General features: G+C 34.4%; 1 protein-coding gene across 3 annotated transcripts in view; it reads left to right on the top strand.

Annotated features, from left to right (window-relative positions):
* MTA1-like (metastasis associated 1-like) overlaps positions 1–24159 on the top strand; it is a 72091-nt gene that overhangs the window by 19502 nt on the left and 28430 nt on the right. For all 3 annotated transcript variants that reach the window (XM_089706700.1, XM_089706699.1, XM_089706701.1), the window contains 2 exons: positions 2219–2380; positions 21130–21237. In XM_089706700.1, the coding sequence (XP_089562826.1) occupies positions 2219–2380; positions 21130–21237 (270 nt within the window). The remainder of the gene's footprint in view (positions 1–2218; positions 2381–21129; positions 21238–24159) is intronic.

Genomic DNA, 24159 nt, shown 5'->3' with positions numbered 1-24159 from the left:
TTTGTAAGAAATATTTACACCACTCCAATAATAGGGATCACTTATTAAATAATAATAAAACTGCAAAATATTATATTCATTTAATAGGTTGATGACACTAAAGGCCAAACTCTCAAAGGACGAATACAGTGTTCTGGTGGGAATTAAATAGACCGACGATGGCGATAACGAATAAACTGAACTAAGTAGGCAACAAATAATAGTTATATTGTATATGAATATTAATTATCTATACTTATAAATATAAAGCTTATGAGTTTGTTTGAACACGATCATCTCAGGTATCTACTACTGGTCCTTTTAAAAAAAGAAATCATTCACTATTGGATTTGCAGGTGACCGGGCTGGGCACACTGCTTATATAGAACATACTTAAATCATTTTCCCATAAACACCATAGTTCATATAGGCATCATGTAAGCTACTTGAATATGTTCTATACAATAAATAAAAATATGATTTGGTGTATTTTACACACGTAGCGCTTACGGGAAGACACGATAACGTCACAAGGCTGGCTGTCGAGTCATCGCAAGCTCGAGAGTCGTTGGCTCGTTGCGTGGATGCATTTCGCTTTCGTTGCTCGTAACCGCCGACCGGTTACCGCACCGCTTCGTACCAATATGTGGCTCTTCTGTATATTTCATACTAGCGACCCGCCCCGGCTTCGCACGGGTGCAATGCTGATACTAAATACACTACAGAAAAACTGTGAACGTTGTATATAAAAACATAGCGGCCCGCTCCAGCTTCGCACGGGTAAATAAAATATATAGCCGGGCGGCCGGCCGGTACCGCCGCAAACGCTACGTCCCGCAATTTTTAAATCTGTAATATCTTCGAAAATATTCACTTAAATCATACGGTGTAAAGGGCCATATAGATTTATATTAAATGAACAATGTATTCAAGGTATTTAATTAGTTAAGGATTAATGCTGTATTGGTTAAAATAGCTTCGAAAATTAGCCATTATTTGTCGTAAAAAGTAAATGACAAAAAAAAGTTATTGTTGGTTATCCATAAGAGATAGACATATACCATCGCGGACTTTTCTGTAGACCTTATCAATATGTATAATACTTGTACATTATTTTGATAAAACTCGTAGGGTTCAGCCTGCGTTTGCAATGTAAGCGGAAAAAATTTAATTTTTTACGACATCACATTAGAAACCTCAAAAATAACAGTACTTCTCCACTATGTAATGGATATTATTATACATATAAACCTTCCTCTTGAATCACTATCTATTAAAAAAACCGCATCAAAATCCGTTGCGTAGTTTCAAAGATTTAAGCGTACAAAGGGACATAGGGACAGGGAAAGTGTCTTTATTTTATACTATGTAGTGATATAGGGAAAAAAACTAAGATTAATGATGTTTAAATTGCATTTACCACGGCTATTATCTCATCGTGGTATTGTGGGTTTACATTCCTGTATGATCTTCTGAGAAATAATATGTACAGGAGATACGGCACGCGCAATGGAAATAGATTTTTTTCAATATTTTACATTTTTTTTGTCTGTCCTTTGTAGGATGTAATTATAACTATCATTATTATTACCAGAATGTTCCTACAAGAAATTCCGATTCCATATATTATGTACTATTATGTTCCTATTATAAGTCGCTTTACGAGTCCATTTGTACGTTAATTCACTAACTCCCAAATTACGCAACGGTTTACAGAAGCGAGATCTAAATTTTAAACATACACATTTCAAATAAAATGTGGTTTGTGTAAAAATTAAATTCTCATGCATAGCATTTAGTTTACAACTGGCCAAATTATATTAGTTACCACTTACTTACCTTTATGTCTTATGTGTTATGTAAGTTAATTGCACCCGTGTGAAGCTGGGCTTGGGTCTTTATAGTATGTTATACTACAATATTCTTTTGTGTCCAAATATATTTAATAAAACCTAAGTCTGTCAGGTCAAACGTGAAAAAAAAAAACAATAATTTCAACAACTTTGTTATATCACTACGAATTTCTATATTTTTCATGTATGAACAAGGAATGAAATTCAAAATAATTAATTAATTGTTGTTTATCATTAAAAAGATCTCGCTTATCGCCTAGGTATCGCTGCTTTTAGTGCAATACTAAAGATGAGAATGATATTATAAAAATTCCAATAAGAAACTGGTGTGTAATTTTGAGAATGTTTTTTTTTTGGATCTAACAATTTTTTTTCTTGTCCCACAGACTGCGTCTATTTCGAGACGTCGTCGACGTCTCCGTACCAAATCCGGCGGATAGAAGAACTAAATAAAACGGCCTCCGGCAACGTGGAGGCTAAGGTCATGTGCTTTTACAGGCGGCGGGACCTGCCCAACCCCCTTATACAGTTAGCAGATAAGCATCAAAGTAAGTGAACTATCGCAAACACTGGGTATGTTCAGTATCCTACATATGTAACAAGAATTAGAGAGAAGAAGAAAAAAGTGTTCCCGCGCAGAAAGCAGCGCGTCGAAACGCGCTGGGGTTATCTGAATCTGAATGAATCCGGCATAACCCATGGATCTTTTCTCGGGAGCCGTGAGCATCTTTTGCATTATTACCGAATAAAAAAAGGTACACCACTTACAACTTATGAACCGCTGAACAGATTTTTGGTTTGTTAAGTTTGTCTTCTCGTAGTTTAAGTGCCGCAAGTGTTAAGAATTTGATAAGCTTACAAATGAACTTCTACTCGGGTGGAGCCCGGGCGTTCAGTTAGTTTATAATAAATTACTATATGACTCTGAAAGCAATGCGAATTTTACACTGATAAAAAGATACAACGATTGTAGTGAACATCTAGTTACTCGGGGAGTAAATTGTAATGGAACCGCTCTATTTTTCTCCGCAATTCATTTTGTTCTAACGGTTTACAAGTTGCAATGATATGTTGTACTCGCATAGAATATCATTTTAATTTTTAGTTGATGAATTTTACTTCAGATATATCATGTACAATGTCTTTTAGAAAAGTTTTGTTGGTAATCTCAATAATATGAATTTAAGATTTTGGTTAGTGGTAACATTGACTGATTACTATTGGTATTTGTAAAAGTCGCAAGTTTAAGCACTTAGAACTTTCGATAAGTTAAAGTTGCAATATTGATTTTCATATGACTTTTTTATGTTTAAGTACAATATACCTACTATTGTTATGGGTTTACTTCGATGCCTCTCATAATGCATTATGTATTTATATGAATTTATATATTTCAATACAAATCGTCCTCTCTTGAGATGGGGTTGATCATTTGAATACATGACCTTAACCCTTTACCGTCATATGTATTGTTATTATTATTCTCGCGAAGTGTGTAATGCTATTTAGTATTGTTTGTACCAAAAATCAAGAGCTTAAGTAATGAATATGGTGAAAAAAATTAAGTGTTCGATTATATAGAACTGGCAGTTTAAATAATTATTAGTAGTAGTTGATATAAATCTGTAGATAGACTTACAATAAGAGTTAAACATCTTTAAGATAAGAAATATCTATAGGTACTAATATTATAAAGAGGAAAAGTTTGTAATGTATGTATGTATGGTTTTCACGCATAAACTTCTCAACCGATTTTGATGAAATTTGGCACAGACAATCTTTAGACCCTGAGAAAGAACATAGGCTACCTTTTATTGCGAAATATGTACCACGGGTGAAGCCGGGGCGGACCGCTAGTATTTTTATACAATTTACCTAAAATGACGCATATTCTAATTTTTCAATAAATTTGTTTTTACATATTATTTTTTTTTTTAAGGAAAAGTGCTATATACGGCGGGGCTTTAAATCCATTTCTTAAAAGCTTCACCATAGTCACCCCATATTCAACTGTACGTGGGGTTATCTATCTATTCATACTTTCGCATTTTAAGTCAATTCGGTCTATACGGGCACGTGTATCAAAATTTTTTTGTTCATTAATTCGACGTTGAAATTTATGGAACCGTAGACATCTGCCCCTTAGCAGTTCATACACTTGAATCGTTTCTTGAATTTATATTAGTTTGCCTTTAGTCTCAATATTATTGGGTTCATTCACTATAGGTACTTTAACTTTTGGGTTGTATTTGTTATTACACGAAAGCTTGACTTTACGTACCGAGACTTTAATCCACCATGAATGTTACGAATATTACATCGCATGGCAACGTATTATCAGTTTCGACCGTTGCTGAAATATTATTTACGACTAGTTTTATTGTTTTAGTAAATTGATTCTCAGGAGATTTTAATATCCACCACGTGTACTCACACCCAAAGTACAAAGCTGCGTACAGCATACCAAAACCCCGATCATGTCTATGTCGTATCGCGTGCTATCGATCCGCGAACTCCCCTCCCACTTGGAATAAGTATAATATCTAATAACGGTCTTTCTACAATCTACAATTAAATCTATAAATACATTCAGCGTCCTTGTTTCACAACAAAGACGAGGCTCGTATTGATTTTCGTGTACATGGTATAAATACGGCAATAATTTGGGTGGCAAAGAGCCGTTGTATTTCTGCGAATGTGTACGTACGTACCCACCGACAGTGGTGTGGTGCGTGTGTTTGATTATTTTCTATTAATAGACGATTAGCCTATATTAAGAGTGGCGACTAGGAACTTGCGCGTGAGTCTGGAACCTTCTTTGATATGCTGAATCATGAACGAAGTGCGAACGTGAAATCGGTAGCGTGGCGTTATTGCGTTTTATCTTCGTTTATATGGTGGCACTTGCATTAGACTTCGAGGAACTGTTACTTCATAATCTTGTGCTAAATACTATTTAAATTCAAATAGTTGTCATATCTACATCACATGTGGTTCTGCGTAAGAAATTACGCAAAAGATAGCCAGGATGTTATATAGAACCGGATCTAAGATTTGTCCTGCAGAAAAATGCATTCACTCATATAAGGTTCAATTAAAAGAACATTATAGTATGTAATATAATAGATACTATTAGCGATTATTAATTTCATCTGTACAAAAAAAAAACTCGAAAATTGCGATAATTTATATTATACTAGCTTTCCACCCGCGTCATCGCCCGCGCAGTCAAAGAAAAACCCGCATATTTCCCGTTCCCGTGGAATTTCCGGGATAAAAGCTATCCTATGTCCCGGGGTAAAAAGTAGCCTATGTCCCTTCTCGGGTATCAAAATATCTCTATACCAAATTTCATGCAAATTGGTTCCGTAGTTAAGGCGTGATTGAGTAACAGACAGAGTTACTTTCGCATTTATAATATTAGTATGGATTGATATTTTCCTGCACAAATGAAAATAGTTTCGATTTAGATAAAGCATCTAGATTTGTATAGATGTGATGACTCATTAATATTAGCACTCGGTTCGTTGATGAACAGCATACTGTAGGAGCAGTTTTAATCAATTGTAATTAAAGCCGAAACATTCGTCCCATCGACTTTCATTAGGCGAACGACCCTTTACCTGAATAGCGTTATTTACTCGCAACTTCGCAGACATGCGGCTATGTATTGAATATTATATTTTTCATGTACATTCGTATTATATTAGGTAAGTGGTTGATCTGAAGTTTGACCTTTATTGACAAAAGTTGTGTTCTTACAAATGTTTTGTGAATTAAGAATCCATGCATACGATTCAGTTAATGTTGTAAGTATGGATAATATTCGTAACTTTTAATTTAATCAAAAATAATTAATGAAGCTAAGCTTAAAACTTATTAGCTATAAGATGTTAAAATTGAATAAAACATCTTTTGATGTTATTAAAGATAATGTCTTTTCAATTTGGGTTTATAATAAATAATACGGATTAAGCCTAAGTATATAATAACTGTACCTACTTAATGTACTTTAAACAACAAGATTCTCGTTTATTTATATAATGTTTTAGTTTAAAAAATCGTCTCGTTTGTTATTTATATGTACATTTGCAAGGTGAGAATTCGACGTCAGCAATTCGGTTTGACATTCACAACATGTTGCGATCGTGACTCACACGAGAAGTGCATCGTATACTAATCCCTAGTAAATGGTAATCTTTCCAATTCAATGTGATTAATGAGATTTTGATTAACATGTAGGTATATGTATTAGGAATCAATAAATTAATTGATTAAATGTTCTTATTATTAAATGTAAACGTTATCAAAACTAGGAAGTCGTTGGCAGATGAATCGTAAACAACTTTTGGCGATATAAAATATTAGAGACAACAACTTATTTTTTGGACTAGAAATTTTTGAAGCGATGCTTAAGGTAGACATGTAAAGGAATGATATTTAAAAATAAAAATACTTATTGGACAAAATTTAACAAGATTTTTTAGATGAAGTGAAATGAAGTCTCTACTTTGTTGGTAAATATTGAATCCTGCACAAAGCTGTTGAGCTTTTTTTGGTTTTATCTAAAGGTAGCATTATTGAAGAGATCTGAAAGACACTATTATTTGTGAATGTCGATTTCAATGTGTGTTTGTTTCTAATTGATATGTATCTACACATAATAGCTATGTAGTATGTATTATGCTTTGCCAGCAGACGTCTCTTGGACAAAGATCGTGTGTTAATTCTGAGCGGGTAGTGACGGGGGCGCGGGGTTCGGGGTTAGTAAACATAATCATGGCCTCCGCCCGTTCTACAATTTAGTAGCGAAATGGGAATGAAGAGTTTCCTCCCCGCGCCCCCACACCGACCCCGTCTGGCCCCGATGCCCACGCTTTTTATTAAACTTATTGAAATTACACACATTTGTGTACGTACATTATGTATACCAAAACGAGACGGTCACTCGCGCGCCTAATAAGAATTTCAAATACGATTGTCTCATGCTATGCCGCGGCCGCGGCGATCAGACGGTGCGGAGTAATTTATGTGAATCGTTAGCGGTAGTTGGTGACCCCAGGCGAGACCGTTATGAGAGTAAAATAACTAAATCGAGCTTCGGTGATGAGTCGCGAACGTGTACGCTATTGAGAATAAATAAAACGCGAGCATTATAAAGCAGTAATCTAACTCCTTAACTAGGTGCCACCCCCGCCCACGCCGCCCCGTATCGACCGTGGCTCTCATCTCCCAGGTACACGCAACACTTATCCCGGTTTTAATTGTCACCATGCGCTGATGACCTCGGCTATAGGTATTTGACACCCGTCGCGCTGTACCTACTCTGTGTATTGACTTGAGGCTTATAATATGAAATCTTTATTCACGAAATGGAAGAATGCATAACTGTGCATAAAAAAATCACACATTTTAGTAAAAAAAAATCGTATATCAAGCAAAACAATAATTGTTTATCATAGTCGTCAATGTTTTACTTATTCAAAAGCGGAGATTTGAATCTAAATAAAAAAAACACAAAATGGTGGTTAGCAACCACAACTTACAAGCCGCGTTTAGGATCGTTATCGACGGAGGATAAGTAAGAAAAAAAATATTCATACAGGGAATTTACTTGACAAAAATATATATTTTATACACTCAACTGTCACTAATAATAAATCAGTAATTAATCATTATAATTGAAAATTATGTAAATGTTGAAATTAATAGGTATTATTAAATTTGTTTTTAACAATCTGTAAGTCTTATATATTTCTAATTAATTAGAATTTGTATTTTCGACTAGATGCAATCTGAATTATTGCGTAACCGTTGCTTAAACTTGTCTAGATAACTGTGACGTCAATCGTGTCACTGCAAGGAAATGTTTACGACACTTGACTGAACTTAGAATCCCGAACTATTTTGTTCGAAAAAAAAATCACGAAAAACGTTTTATGTAATCGATTGATTGAATATTATTTGGAAGGTAAATAAAGAGATTTTATCTAATACAAACAAATAACAACATAAGTATCAACAGATCCTTGAATATCTAAAATATGGCAGATTCGCGCTGTACAATGTAGCTTTTTTCGAATCAACATACATACAAAAAATCGTTGAAAAAACCTCAATACAAGCCAATGTCTGTTTTCATGACACATTATTGCCTCGTGCGAGCAATATTTCTCAACATCTTTTAAAGAGTTTGAGTACTTCTATTGTAAATAGACGAAGCTCTCGTTGTGAGCTATAAACTTGAAGTTCATTCATTTGAAATTCGTTACAAATCTTTCCTAATATGTAATAGGCCAGTAGAAATCGACACTAAAAAACCCTAAATTCGCAAAGCACGATGTAGATTTGAATTTTTGGTATGTTGTTTGGATCAGTTAGGGTGATGTAAATCCCAATTTGCAACTTCGAAAAAGTTGTGCTCGCTGCGCACCACGTGATAAACTGCGAAAATTTTGGACTTTTTTCACTTTTTGCTCTAAAAGTCATAAACTATGCGTTTCCGACAAGTATGATTCAGTACATAAATTAAGGTTATTAAATTTGCAACAATTTAAGCCTAACCGCAGCTCTCTAAACCTTATTACGACTAAACTGTGGCCATTCGAAGATGGTTCATTTTTCCGGAAATATTGAAATTTTTAGTTTTGCTCCCGTTTGAAGCAAAATATTGGCAAAAACCGCTCGTTCTATGAGAAGTTCGTATAATAAAGTTGTAGTGCATTTAATTTTCTTTCATAAGAGCATAAAACAAAGTCTGTGAGACAAATAGTTCACTCACAATATCTGAAAAACAAAAAGAAGGTAGAAATAGATTTTTAAAGAATTGAAACTGAGGGCATATAAAATCATAAAAAGGATAATACTTTTTCATTTGCAGGATAGGTAATTAACAAAATTACAAAGATAATTAAATTTGCAACAATTTAAGCCTAACCGCAGCTCTCTAAACCTTATAACAACTAAGCTGTGGCCTTTCAAAGATAGTCAGTTTTACCCGAAATTTTCAAATTTTTAGTTTTGCTCCCGTTTGAACCAAAATATTGGCAAAACCGCTCGTTCTATGAGAAGGTCATAAAATAAAGTTGTAAAAAAAATTTCAATATTTCCGGAAAAATGAACCATCTTCGAATGGCCACAGTTTAGTCGTTATAAGGTTTAGAGAGCTGCGGTTAGGCTTAAATTGTTGCAAATTTAATAACCTTAATTTATGTACTGAATCATACTTGTCGGAAACGCATAGTTTATGACTTTTAGAGCAAAAAGTGAAAAAAGTCCAAAATTTTCGCAATTTATCACGTGGTGCGCAGCGAGCACAACTTTTTCGAAGTTGCAAATTGGGATTTACATCACCCTAACTGATCCAAACAACATACCAAAAATTCAAATCTACATCGTGCTTTGCGAATTTAATGTTAATTTCCACTGGCCTATAATTCTTTTCTGAAATTATTTGAACACATCTTCATTATTATACTCGACGAGACTTTCCATTGAGTCAGCTATTCACATAGTACTTCTTTCCTGACTTGGCTCGCGGCCCACAAGATTATAAACTTTAATTAGATACTTAGAATAGACTGAATAATATCCGATTCGTATTCAAACATGTAACTTGTTTTGTAATTGGATTCGCTTTATTAAAAACAACGTGAGAAACCAAAATTTTTGCTGAAATCTGCCAAATGTTGGCGCCGCAGTTTTCTTTTATGGTATTTTACACCTATTACATTCAGATTAAACTTACCCATTTATCTTTCAGAATAGTAAAAATCTATTTATTTAAAAGTGTAATAGGTTATTTGATTATTGAGTTTTTGAGCGTGATTGTATGATCGCGTTTTGCTCAAAACGGTCAAAGAATGGTTGCTTGTTTTTGTTGAGTGATTTTGTGAGCCGGAGGATGAATATTTTTTCTCTGATTAATACCTATGCTAGTTTGCCACCAGATGAAAAAATATAAGAACCGAACTAATACCTACACAATTTCCTTTAAAGTACCTACTCAATGCTGTAACTGAAACGTACATCACTATCAATGTTACATAAAATGAGTTACATCGTAATCATCCAGTAGTCTAGCACCGTGTGGACATATCACAGCAGAAGCGTTATTGTAAAGTTAGTGTTTATGTCTACCCTAACATTTACACCGAAGTGTGGTATTTCGCACTTTCGGCTCTAGACGACGTTTACGCTGTTTCCCACAAGTTATGTAGTTTCGGTTTGCAATAATAGCCACTTTACGAAATAAATGTCGTGTGAATTTTTGCAAATGTACATAATTAATATTAAAAAACGTGCTTGAGCTAGTCAGTGTTTGAAATATAATAAATAATGCAGAAGTTTTTTTTCGATAAATTTACATAGCGTATCAACGGAATTAATAGAGTTGCGAATCGGCTAAAAATAGCATGATACTTGCGTAACTAGTAATATACTTAATAAAATATATTTGGAACGGTGGTTCCCATGGCAGTGGTAATGAGAAGCACAAACACGTCTGCGCTCCAGCGTGCTCGGCTGGCGGTGGGCACCGTTGCGTCGGTTGCGTCCTGGATGACGTCACGCGGTGGTGGCGGCGCGGCGCGGACACGTGAGGCCGGCCGCGGCCGCCGGGGTAGCCGCGGGCGCAACGAAAGTGAGACCGCGGCGCGGGGCGGGGCGCGGGCGGCACACGGTGGGTCGACGAACTTCGCGCATCCAACCGCACTTGTACAAGACGCTCTTATTGTTTTAAAATCCGAGTACGCCACTCGCCTTCTACGGACCCGGACAGATTCACCTACTAACTCGCTGTGATGATTCTTTCAAGTCATTGCACGTGTAAAGCTTGTTGTTAAATATCAATAAACATTAAGATGAGTTTTTATAACAGCTTATAGAGTTCTTCATAATATGTAAAAAACGTCTTTTGCATCATAATAATTTATGTATATGTATATCTCCATTAATTATGAAAATTGTCATATTGTGTCCCTTATCTTAAATATTCACACCATTAACGATGACATTAGTGGAGAAAGTCTCGTATAGGTGTTTCTTGCAATTATCCAGCGGAAGTGAACAGCTGAAGCGAGTATCCGCCCGTGCCATGCAGTAATCAACCGAGGTGGAACGGTGGCTCTCATATTATGTGCACTTTATTATTTCTAACCAAACATACAGAGATACGACAATCCCGGTACACATTTCATTGTTTTGTAATCTTACATCTTGATATATCGTTTCGAACGAAGGCTATTACAGCCGTGTGACAATGAATTAAACTTAATAGCGTATCATTTGTTGAACCAGTTTAGTGGCACCGAATGTTTTACGCAAAAACACGGACGAAGCTCGACACTAACATATTATGTATACCTAAAACAATTCTGGTGGCCTCAATCACACGTTGTGTACATAGCTAAACGTGATCTATATATTATCTAAATATACGTCATCCGATTATCACAATGATTATCAAAAATTTCGTACCCAGGTTACGAAGTTTTAAATACAAGATTACAAGTATCTATCAGCAATGGGTGTGTAGAAAGTGCAAACTTCACGTGAAGGTCGAATCGCGGAGGCTCAGCAGGAGACGTCGCGACGGCAGTTAACCGCTCCATATTGAAGGGATTTACGTGGATCTTGAATGAGCATTACGTACTTACTTGTTACGTATTTACTTACCTGAATACCACCCTTGATACATACACGACACATGAATAGAGTGATAACAGTGGATAGAGGCTATGCAGGAAATTTTTTAGATGTTGGTTAATCCATACTAATATTATAAATGCGAAAGTAACTCTGTCTGTCTGTCTGTTACTCAATCACGCCTAAACTACTGAACCAATTTGCATGAAATTTGGTATGGAGATATTTTGATACCCGAGAAAGGACATAGACCCTTACGACACGACCTTTTATTGCGAAATATGTACCACGGGCGAAAACCGGGGCGGACCTCTAGTACTTAATAAATTGCTATGGAACTAGAATCACATGGATCTAGGATCTAAAGTAGGAAATGTTTATTACGTTATGATACCTTTTTAAATTCAAAACAGATTGTAACATATCTACAAAACAAGAAATCATGTTTAAATGTGAGTACTGTTTACATGTATCAGCTTTTTGAAAGGCGTTATTGTTGAAAATATGTCCTTTAATATTTCCAAGTTCTTTTTCTACGATGTGAAATGTTAAAATAATGTATTATAAGGATCAATTTCTTTTAGTGTAGGTGTGTATAAAAGCTCTTCGAAACCAGTGGATTTTATAAATACGTTAGGGAATAGGTAATACGTTATACGGATTCTAGAAAGCGAACAAATTCAAAGGTCACGTCAAAGAATGATGAATCTTTTAGTTATTTTTAAATTTAAAATATTCTAAACTAAAGGCATTGCTATCGTAAGAGCACTAAATACAACAAAGATCAGTAAGTCCTAGTTATGTCTTAATGTTTCTATTACCGAAAATAAGTAGGTACTAATTTCACATAAACCCCTATATACCTGTGAATGCAGATGCATGCTAACAAAGACACATAGATAGCGGCGTCTGCGATTGTACATGCTTTATGTGTAGGCATTACCGTCACGTTGATTACTCTCGCATTAATCCAGACTATGTACCTATAGTACCTTGGTATCGTATCACTTACACTGCAGACCATTACGATCATTGCCTTGTAACCAATTAATGAGGAAACATCTGCTGATGCATTGCCTGGACACTGAGCATGTGTAAGATATGGAAAATTTATCTTGAATTGATAGCTAGGTTATGGAGAAGGCTGAAGGGAAAAGTTTTTATTTAGAAAGTTCGATATATGTATGTAGAATAATTATGTCTTTTAATAATAATGGTATTTTGATATCGTCAGTGCACAAGTTTCATGTTATCAAAGGTTCTGTTTGTCCTTGTTGAATATTAGTGAATATGTACAGCCGATTTGGTTATGCGTAAAGATGAAAAACGAATCTACCTTCTTTAGAAAAATCAATTAGCTTCCGGGTTGATACAGAATATCGAAACTGCTTGTAATAATATACAGGAAAACCAAAGTATATCATCCTGTCATGTATTACCATATTATTTACTTGATATATTCATTACTTACCTCATTAACAAGCTCATCATCAGTTACCCATTAACGTGGCTAAAGCTGTCTACATCTACTGAGAATCCGTGATGAAATAGTTTGGCCCGTGGAACCTTATTAAAGCAAGTCGACATCGTGACATTAGAGGGTTTGAATATTTAAAGGGATCCGGTGCGAGCGGCGCTCCCGGCTGCGGTTTGTCGTCTCCTTCAATATGAATCCGGGCGAAAATTTTCGTCGAGCTCTTTGCTCGATTTTTCACTCTTCACACTCGTTTGTTTTTTGGTATTGCGTTTAGATATATGGGTCAGGTGACATAGGCCAGTAGAAATCGACACTAAAAAACCCTAAATTCGCAAAGCACGATGTAGATTTGAATTTTTTGTATGTTGTTTGGATCAGTTAGGATGATGTAAATCCCAATTTGCAACTTCGAAAAAGTTGTGCTCGCTGCGCACCACGTGATAAACTGCGAAAATTTTGGACTTTTTTCACTTTTTGCTCTAAAAGTCATAAACTATGCGTTTCCGACAAGTATGATTCAGTACATAAATTAAGGTTATTAAATTTGCAACAATTTAAGCCTAACCGCAGCTCTCTAAACCTTATAACGACTAAACTGTGGCCATTCGAAGGTGGTTCATTTTTCCGGAAATATTGAAATTTTTAGTTTTGCTCCCGTTTGAAGCAAAATATTGGCAAAAACCGCTCGTTCTATGAGAAGTTCGTATAATAAAGTTGTAGTGCATTTAATTTTCTTTCATAAGAGCATAGAACAAAGTCTGTGAGACAAATAGTTCACTCACAATATCTGAAAAACAAAAAGAAGGTAGAAATAGATTTTTAAAGAATTGAAACTGAGGGCATATAAAATCATAAAAAGGATAATACTTTTTCATTTGCAGGATAGGTAATTAACAAAATTACAAAGATAATTAAATTTGCAACAATTTAAGCCTAACCGCAGCTCTCTAAACCTTATACCAACTAAGCTGTGGCCTTTCAAAGATAGTCAGTTTTTCCCGAAATTTTCAAATTTTTAGTTTTGCTCCCGTTTGAACCAAAATATTGGCAAAACCGCTCGTTCTATGAGAAGGTCATAAAATAAAGCTGTAGAAAATTTAATTTTGTTAATTACCTATCCTGCAAATGAAAAAGTATTGTCCTTTTTATGATTTTATATGCCCTCAGTTTCAATTCTTTAAAAATCTATTTCTACCTTCTTTTTGTTTTTCAGATATTGTGAGTGAACTATTTGTCTCACAGACTTTGTTCTATGCTTTAATGAAAGAAAATTAAATGCACTACAACTTTATTATACGACTTTCTCATAGAACGAGCGGTTTTTGCCAATATTTTGGTTCAAACGGGAGCAAAACTAAAAATTTGAAATTTTCGGGAAAAACTGACTATCTTTGAAAGGCCACAGCTTAGTTGTTATATGGTTTAGAGAGCTGCGGTTTGGCTTAAATTGTTGCAAATTTAATTAGCTTTGTAATTTTGTTAATTACCTATACTGTAAATGAAAAAGTATTATCCTTTTTATGATTTTATATGCCCTCAGTTTCAATTCTTTAAAAATCTATTTCTACCTTCTTTTTGTTTTTCAGATATTGTGAGTGAACTATTTGTCTCACAGACTTTGTTCTATGCTCTAATGAAAGAAAATTAAATGCACTACAACTTTATTATACGAACTTCTCATAGAACGAGCGGTTTTTGCCAATATTTTGCTTCAAACGGGAGCAAAACTAAAAATTTCAATATTTCGGGAAAAATGAACCATCTTCGAATGGCCACAGTTTAGTCGCTATAAGATTTAGAGAGCTTTAATTAGGCTTAAATTGTTGCAAATTTAATAACCTTAATTTATGTACTGAATGATACTTGTCGGAAACGCATAGTTTATGACTTTTAGAGCAAAAAGTGAAAAAAGTCCAAAATTTTCGCAGTTTATTATTTGCGTATAATCTTTTTTCCTACTTTCCCAAATTTTGTAATTTTGTTAATTACCTATCCTGCAAATGAAAAAGTATTATTCTTTTTATGATTTTATATGCTCTCAGTTTCAATTCTTTAAAAATCTATTTCTACCTTCTTTTTGTTTTTCAGATATTGTGTGTGAAATATTTGTCTCACAGACTTTGTTCTATGCTCTTATGAAAGAAAATTAAATGCACTACAACTTTATTATACGAACTTCTCATAGAACGAGCGGTTTTTGCCAATATTTTGCTTCAAACGGGAGCAAAACTAAAAATTTCAATATTTCCGGAAAAATGAACCATCTTCGAATGGCCACAGTTTAGTCGTTATAAGGTTTAGAGAGCTGCGGTTAGGCTTAAATTGTTGCAAATTTAATAACCTTAATTTATGTACTGAATCATACTTGTCGGAAACGCATAGTTTATGACTTTTAGAGCAAAAAGTGAAAAAAGTCCAAAATTTTCGCAGTTTATCACGTGGTGCGCAGCTAGCACAACTTTTTCGAAGTTGCAAATTGGGATTTACATCACCCTAACTGATCCAAACAACATCTGCCGTCCTTTAACTAGAAAGCCGTTAAGCCCACGAAGTGAGTTTCGAGTAAATGGCAAAAAACACGGAAATCGTTATTTCTTAAAAATTATGACACTTAGAATAATTATTGTGAGATACATCGATCGAAATTTAATTATATTATATATAAATAATAGTTTTTACCCAGAAACTGTTATGATTTATTTTTAAATTCAATTTTTCTCGTTTAGTTCAGCATATTATCTGAAAATTTTAACTATTTACCGACAAGACGGCCGTTAACATACCATAGCGACTTTTTAGCTAAGTAATTTAGTATTTTTATTTTCATTTTGTGATTTTTTTTTATTTAGTAATAAAATGCTTACCTAAAACGTCGTTAAGCTACTATAACTACTTTTAAGCTATGACTTTCGCTTTAATTTAAATTTCAAAAACTTAATAATCAACGGTTAAGGGCTTTTAGATGCTTTTGTACTATATTTCTATATAGTTGTACTAAATTTTAATCTTACTAATGTTAAAAATTTGCTGCTGTCTGTGGCTTTGCTCTCGGGAATTACATCCTCTAGGTCAACCAATGGAAAGGAAAAGGATCAAAAGCTTTTAGGTTTAAGTATTAAGGATTTAAACACTATCTAAATTAATGGTTTTTGCGTCTGTTTGTGAGTAACAAGTATTGTAACTCTTTTACTAAATGACTCTTTTAAGTTGTTGATAAAATTAACCTTTATTTCTCGTCATGTTCACGTTTATTTCATTACAGAGGCTCATTAAGGGGTTAAGATTATAGATAAATCTTCTCGCTTTTCTTTTTGGAACCGTATTTTCATTTAGAATTGCAATTATAACGTTATTTTATAAATACTCTTCTGCGAAGCCATCATACGAGTCACGGATATGTGAGTACATAATATAGAACCACAAACAATGTAAACATAAATCGTTTCCTGAAAAAAAATTAAGACTTGTGCAAGAGGTTTAAAAAAAAAAAACACCCTGGTTTCAATAGGGCTTCAAGCTCTTACATGTGGGATGCTCTTAATAAATAATGTAGAACCGCTTATCAAATGATTAGAAGACTCTTTGTCTTTCATCCACATTTACAAAATATAATATACCTACCAGAATATGTGGAAAATAGCAGGAGGTAGAAAACTTTTTATTTGCTACCATGTAAAAAAATACAAATCTTAATAATCTAATATAAAGAAAAGAAAAAATAGCAATAGTGGCAAAATGGTCTCCCGCGGGCGGGTCAAAGGTAGTGTACTCATAACAATTTTTGTATTACCATCTCTAGTACATTGCTTGACAGTCGATTACTTATTCCACCCAAGGGGTAAATTACATAATTAATAAATCGTTTTAAAAATTAAATACATACTGCCTATGTCTTCTTTCTCGGTTACAGAGACAAATCAGAGTCTAAACAGAGAAGTACGATTGAAAGTTCGCACTGTCGTGACCATTACCTGCCAAATTTTCGTAACTTTGACTTGTTATATTTTCCGTAATTTAGCTGCTAGATTGTTTAAAACTTAGTAAACTTGATCAGAAATAATACGTCTTGTAAAAGAAAATCAAAAGCAATCGGTACTCTGCTTGGGGGCGACATTATTTCATCATCACTCTCATCCCCAAAACTGATGCATCACCAGAATCGGATAACTGCCTTTTAGCTAAAAAATGAGGGTTAGCTGCTTTGTAGCTAAGCAAAAAAGTGTTATTAGAATTTGTCCTAAATAAAATTACTTAACTAAAAAAGCGTTAAGGGCGAGTAACTGCAAATAAGGTAAGGATTTCCATTGGAATAGTTATATGAAAGCTTATCATAAAGCAGTTATAGTCCTTTTGCGTCCCTATAGTCAAGTATAATCTGATAACGTACTTTTAGTCAAGTAAAAAGCTATAAAATAATTATTAAATCTGGCGGTTAAGGTACTTTAAAGGAAATTTAGCGAAGTAGTGTTGGTTAGATGCTTTCAAGTTATGGAATCGCTGAAAATTGTGTTATTTAACGGCTTACAATATTTTCATATCTCTATAACTATTAATGCTAGAGAAATGATTCTTAGACAGAAAGATAGAGAATTTTGAACTCTGTCACCCTACATTTAAAACTGAAAATTGACCATTTGTTGGTTAACGGCTTTTTAGTTAAAGGACGGCAGACATACCAAAAATTCAAATCTACATCGTGCTTTGCGAATTTAATGTTAATTTCCACTGGCCTAACAGCGAATATTTTTAATTTAAACGTGCTTTGCTTTATGTTTCGTTTTCACGTGAGGACTCGTGGTGATAACATGTGGCGTTGAAGAAAAGTAATAATGTTACAAAGTATAAAATAGTCGAACCAGAATTAGTTAATAAATTAATAACGATTTCATTAGGGTTAAATAGGTACATATTCAAATGTATATTTATTTTATACATACATATTTATTTTTCTGTTATTAATTAGCAAAAAGTGACTTTTGGTCACATTGTTTTGACCGAAGATATTTTTTTTTCCATCTCGGAATTAATAAGAAACCGTCTTTTTGTCGAGATCACAAAACGTCTCGAAATTGCATCGTTGCATCCCAATCATAACATCGTGACCTACTTAAAAGAGACAGAACCTCGTGGTGTAAGAAAAAAAATAACAGCTTACTCGTTCCCTTTTTATGGAAATGAAGTTGTTTTCAAAATATGCAGTATTTAATAAAATTCGATATGCGTATCTTTATCGTTCCGTTCGTAGTTAAAATTTCAAATTAAAATACGAAAAAAGAGCGACAATAATTTCTCTCGTCAATGTTAACGTGAGTGGAGGTCATCAGTCAGCGTAACCGAAAAGTCGGTGCCGCGAAACTGAGAACAGTCATATCATATCGATTTGTTAAGATGGCGTAGGTGCGGGGGTCGGCGGGCGGGAGGGGGTGTTGCTGACACAGCATGCAGCGCTTGCACCTGCATGTACACCCTGTATGAACTATGGAACCAGTATCCAACCAAAATTGAACAAGACTATATAATTTAGACGTAAAATAATAAATCGTATAGTTTAATAAAAACACGCTATAGTCACGAAGTTATTGTATTGTCACCGATCCTTGATAAGTATACAAAGTTTGAATTAAATTTGTCTGTTTAAAGTGGGTTTCGAATCTAAAGGAGTCGGTTACATACAAACATACAAGTGAAGCTTATAAACACGTGCTTAATATACGCTTCCAAAAATGACTAGGTAATTTTCAGATATGATTAATGGTGACTGATGATAGTGATTGTATCAATGTTTATCATTTGAAATATGGTACAAAATTCTTTAATTACACTCTTATTCCAAGATATTTCAACTGTTTGATAACAATTGCTTTATAACCAAATGTAACGATATAGACTTTGTGTATTTTCTTCAGTATTACTGAAGCTCAAATTTTTCGTTAGTTAGCTTCAAAGGGATGATAGGACTACAACCAAGGAGATCATAAATATGTTCGAATAGAAAAATAACATCGACACTGAATACCACTGAAACACGTGTGCCGTCATAATTCGTCGTTCGCGCTACGTATCAATTTAAGCTAAAGTTGATACTTTCGTTCCGTTAAGTTTTTAGAATCGGTTTTCTTACGACCTAACCATTATGCGTTTCGTAAAGAGTTATTGGATGCTAAACGTCTCATTCGTTACATTTTATTTACCTTAATGATTGTTCGTTGGCTTCATTTATTCCTGAAACACAATATTTGAAGAGTCGGGGATCTTCCTTCGACTTGATTATCAATTCAGCAATCTTGTTAAACACATCGAATGACATTGTGTTTACTCCACTGTGTAGTTAGTTACCACTTCGACATGATGCAGTATGCAGAAGACTATAAAAATGGTCATCAATAAGGCTTTATTTTTAATTTTGTTAGTGCAGCTTACCTGTAAAACGTTAATGGCCATCCTTTTACATCTTTGATTAGTTGTCGAAGTTGGTATCCAATCAGGTCAAGTGCATTCCACAAATTATGCACCAAAAACGATATACACGTAACAAATTGGTGTTAATAAAAGTGCCAGTAAAAGTAAAAGGGATATGTGTCAAAATATTTGTGTGGAACAAGTTCCACAGTGAGATAGGTCGCGCCCGTTGTGAAAACAGTCTGGGGCAGCGAGCGGGAGCGCGTCCCGGCGCCCGATCGGTTGACATTGTTGTGTACTGGATGTAGTTTGAGCCTGCCAAGGTCGGCTGTTTGTTTTTAAGGAATATGAGTTTTGTAGAGTGAAATTAAAAGAGAGTATTGCAAGTTGGGAACATATTATATATAGTTCATCGTTATGAATTTGTTAAAATATCAAAATGTATGATTGGTTTGAAATAGCAGATCATTAGCACTCCAATGATAACAGGGAATTTCCTTTATTAATCATGACTGGATTTTATAGCCATATTTTTTTGTGATATCGTAAATGTATCGACTACTTGGCATTAGATAAACTCTTTGAAATTTTGAATGCTGTTTATGTTAATGCATTAGGTAGCGATTTGATAAAAGAAATACAGAATTCAAATATATTTAATTAATTGTCTCATCTTTGGATGTTTCATTTATAAGGCCTACATGAAGACAGTTACGAATTTACGATCAAGATGGTTAGGCGATTTTCTATTCCAATATGTAGGTACCTAGCTCTGATCAATTTCCATTAGATTATTCCACTCATCCATTAGATTTTGACTTTCGCTATTTTTCCGACGAGTTCGACGCCCACGCGACTAAGCCGCGGGTACCAGCGTTCACATCATCATTTTTCTTTTTGTCATTGCGTACTAAGAACCTTGTAGAACCGCCATCCTGTTACAAATGACTCGAAATTTTGTGTCAATATCTCCCGGTCTATTACAGAAATGTTTTAAATAAAATGCACATCATCTCTTCATTATGTCATTTTCTTATTGGAGTTTTCTCCATAATATAATAACACGATACTAAATATAACTCCTTCACATTAATTGTCTTTTAATATCGAGGGAAGATATCTACTTTGATGTAAATTTATAAGGTGTTAATGTTTTAATGTCTTTACGCAACTGCAGTAATATTTTTATGGGTAGCGGAGGTGGAATATTTTAGTGTTGAAAACTTGATATTATCGAATATTTAAATGCATGTTTATAATTGATAATTGGGTTCATATCGAAAATTCGTACAATTTATGGTGTATAATTTATAATTAAGAACTTACTTATGAACTTTTGAGGCGATAAAAATAATCTATCGCATTTCAGTTTTAAATTTTAATTAATATTAATTAACAATATACCTAATTTGGATAAGTTGAGTTTTTTCAGCATCGTCGGCTATCTATTTTGGAGAACTGCTTGTATAATCTTATTTTGGTTTATAGTGGTTTGAAGGGCCATTAATTCTTTGCAAAAAAAAAGAACAACAAAAAATAGTTAGTTGAATGAAAGGTTAATAGCGTTATCATTCTGAGTTTGAACATTATTATTTAATTATTGTAGGTACCCACTCTACTAATCCAATTAAGTTTTTTGCAATTATTTATAAAAAATCCCGTCTCCATGTTATAAGTAGAATCTGCACACCTATTATACTAGTCTATAAGCTTACTCTTCCTGTTTACACATTAATTTTCGTAAACTGAATAATTTAATGGAATTTCGTGTTACAGTGGCCCAGTCAGAAGACTCACCGGTTGCAATGAAACTCAAGAAAATATGCCTTAAAACGCCTATAGGCGAGGAACAGGCGGCACAAGCTGTATTAGACCCTGCGATAGGTAAGCGTATTCGTTAATACAACCGCTAACATCACCACACATGTGTATACCAACCAGCGAATAGCCTTATTGCATTCGTAATAAGTTCCACATTAATTAAACTTGCATTCCCGACATGGAATATGTCGCTTTCAATTGATGAACTGCTTTTATTTTCCACGACATCGAGCGTCGCGACTCGCGGCTATGATGTCATAAATTTTATTGCGCAAACTATTTCATTATATTGTACGCAAAAACCACATTTATTCGAGTCCCCGCCGAAATTATTTTCCGCTTTACGTGTTATCTTTGTCTAACTCGTCTAATAAACATTTTAATTGTATTCAATGTCACTGTTTTGTTCAATGCCTACGTGTATCTTGTTAAGGCAAAAGACGATTGGTTAGTGAAAAGTAACGACTACTGTTAATTATTTTTCCAAATTACCTAATAAATACTTTCATGTTCATACCTACCTATCGAAAATGATATATGTTTAAAAGAAAAGAATCTGATATTAATAATTAAAAAAAAAAATAAAAATAAAAGTGTTGTAATATAAAATAGTTAAAGGACAGTGTTATAATTTAATCTTAATTAAAAATACGATAAAGTTGCCTCACTCTACTCTGCGGGATGACGTAAAGAGTCTAAATATACCACATTTCTAAATCGGTTGAAGCATTCACAAGTTATGTTTGAAATCATATTAAGTAACGAATATTATAGTAAAAGTACCCATTAAAAACACTATTTTAGTGTAATTAATCCATAATAATCTTATTCTTATTCCAAGTTTTTTTTTCGTAAATATTTAACGCTTGATAAGATCATCATATCAATATTTTTGCCATATTTTTCACTGACTGTAGTCTGGTCTCCTATTGGTCACAACCTATATGTAAGATAGCCTTCTAAATGCACTATTCAACATGAAAATAATTGTTCCAATGGAAACAGTAGTTCCAGACATAGGCGAAATTAACGGACAAACCAAACAAAAAACTCTTCTGCCACAGCTTCTGCTATAATATTTACAATGTGGCACCTAAGCCAAAATGCATACCCTATGATTCTTTTAGGCAAAATTCTTCCTAGACAAGCATCATGCTCGTATCAACCCATACCATCAAATGACATTGCCATTACTTCCGAGTAGGCACTTATATCATGTCCGCCTATAAAAGATTCTATGTTAGAACTTAGAATGCTCGGAAAATATTAAATTGTAGTAAAGCGTATAAGAAATAGTCGACATCAGCTTGTATGAGATTTCTGCTCTTATGCTACTGTTAGCGTATGCTTGCAGCTTGTTCATAACCCAAGCTTGTCCTTCAATCTTATAGTAGTACTAGCGGTCCGCCTCGGCTTCGCCCGTGGTACATATGAAAAATAGATGTTGGCCGATTCTCAGACTTACCCGATATGCACAGAAAATTTCATGAGAATCGGTCCACCCGTTTCGGAGGAGTATGCAGACTAACATTGTGACACGAGAATTTTATATATAAGATTTACCTATCTGAAAATGTTTTTGATGGAAATCGAAAAATGTAGTCTGGCATTTAATAGTAAGCGTGATAATCCGGATTGATATAAAGTACATATACTAATGTCTATACATGTTATAAATTATAATCATATTGTTTTACTATAATATCGCAGTTTACCATCAGAGCAAGGCACCACATTTAATTAAGTAGCTGCCTACATATATTATGAGTACTTAATGCTTGATTGAGACGAAAAATAAACGCAAAATTAAACACCTGCACTTTTATTGAAATAAGTTCAAACGATGTTTGTTACTTTATGGTTTCTGTTTCTGTTTGTCGACTCTTTTGGAAGAATTTTGTCAAATCTATCTGTAAGATCTTCTAGAAATGAAATTTTAATACATTGTGGTAGTTAGTTAGCACTCGTATTTAAATTTTGATGACTTGCATGTGTTGTGTGCAAAACTACGGAATGTTTCACGTTTATTCCGCGATTAGTGCGCTTTTTAGCGGGCCGGGCGGTTTGTTTTGATTTGCTAAAATGCTTGTGTTATTAAAATAAGTATTTTTTATTGTTTCGAGGAGTTTTATACTTTTATACAATTGATATGTATAATTTAACGGCATTCGACCTTCACTGTTACATCGGAGTTTTTCTATTAGCTCGCATGTTCAACCGATTGATCTATTTATACTGCTCCATTTAGTGTAACGTGATTAATTTTATAAACATTTTATATTCTAATCCACTCTTCTGTATTGATATGGATTAATATAATATTCATTCCATTTTAATTTTATGTGTTACGGCTATCACTCATTTAGCGTGGATAGTATAGACTAGCTGTTACCCGCGGCATTGTTTGCGTTGTTTCGTTTACCTCAGGTACCTCCTTTTTTATTTTTTTTATTTTTTTTTTTTTTTATAGTGGGGAAATCTTCCTAAGATACCCACGGCCCCCGGGGAAGGAGCCGTGGGTTATGTCGGATTCTTACCGACTAAAACCCCACTGTGTTCCGTCGAGCCGCTTTAATGATGGGGACCTCAGGTACCTCCTAATCTAAACCAATATTTTTGCATTTATGAGGTACATAGTCCCAGTCTAGTCTATTCTGTTGTTCTGGGTGATACATCTAGGTTATCTTTTGATACCTACTTCTATAGAATGTCGATTATGATCTTAATTTGGAAGCTGTGATTGCGCTTGGTCTATGTGCACATGATGTAGGCTCGTATAAGGGCGAAGTTGAGTTAATTAGGATTAGTTTGCATTCGAGTAGTGGTTGTACGTGAGGCGATTAGCAGACGGCCGTCGCTTGCCGCGACGCTCGTGGCCGGCCGCGGCGGGTCGCGGGCGGCGTTCCTCCAGCGTGCGTGGCACTGCAGCTCTCCTCCACCGGCGGTAATTTGATTGGGCCCGAGCTGTCACCTATGCGCCGCAAT

Source organism: Colias philodice, chromosome 18, assembly GCF_061535455.1.
Source record: "Colias philodice isolate Cphi_HAF_F1 chromosome 18, ilColPhil1 Martin Lab GWU primary, whole genome shotgun sequence".
In the NCBI taxonomy this organism is placed as follows: domain Eukaryota; kingdom Metazoa; phylum Arthropoda; class Insecta; order Lepidoptera; family Pieridae; genus Colias; species Colias philodice.
The sequence above is the reverse complement of the archived record's forward strand: the minus strand, read 5'-3'. Positions and strand labels throughout refer to the sequence as shown.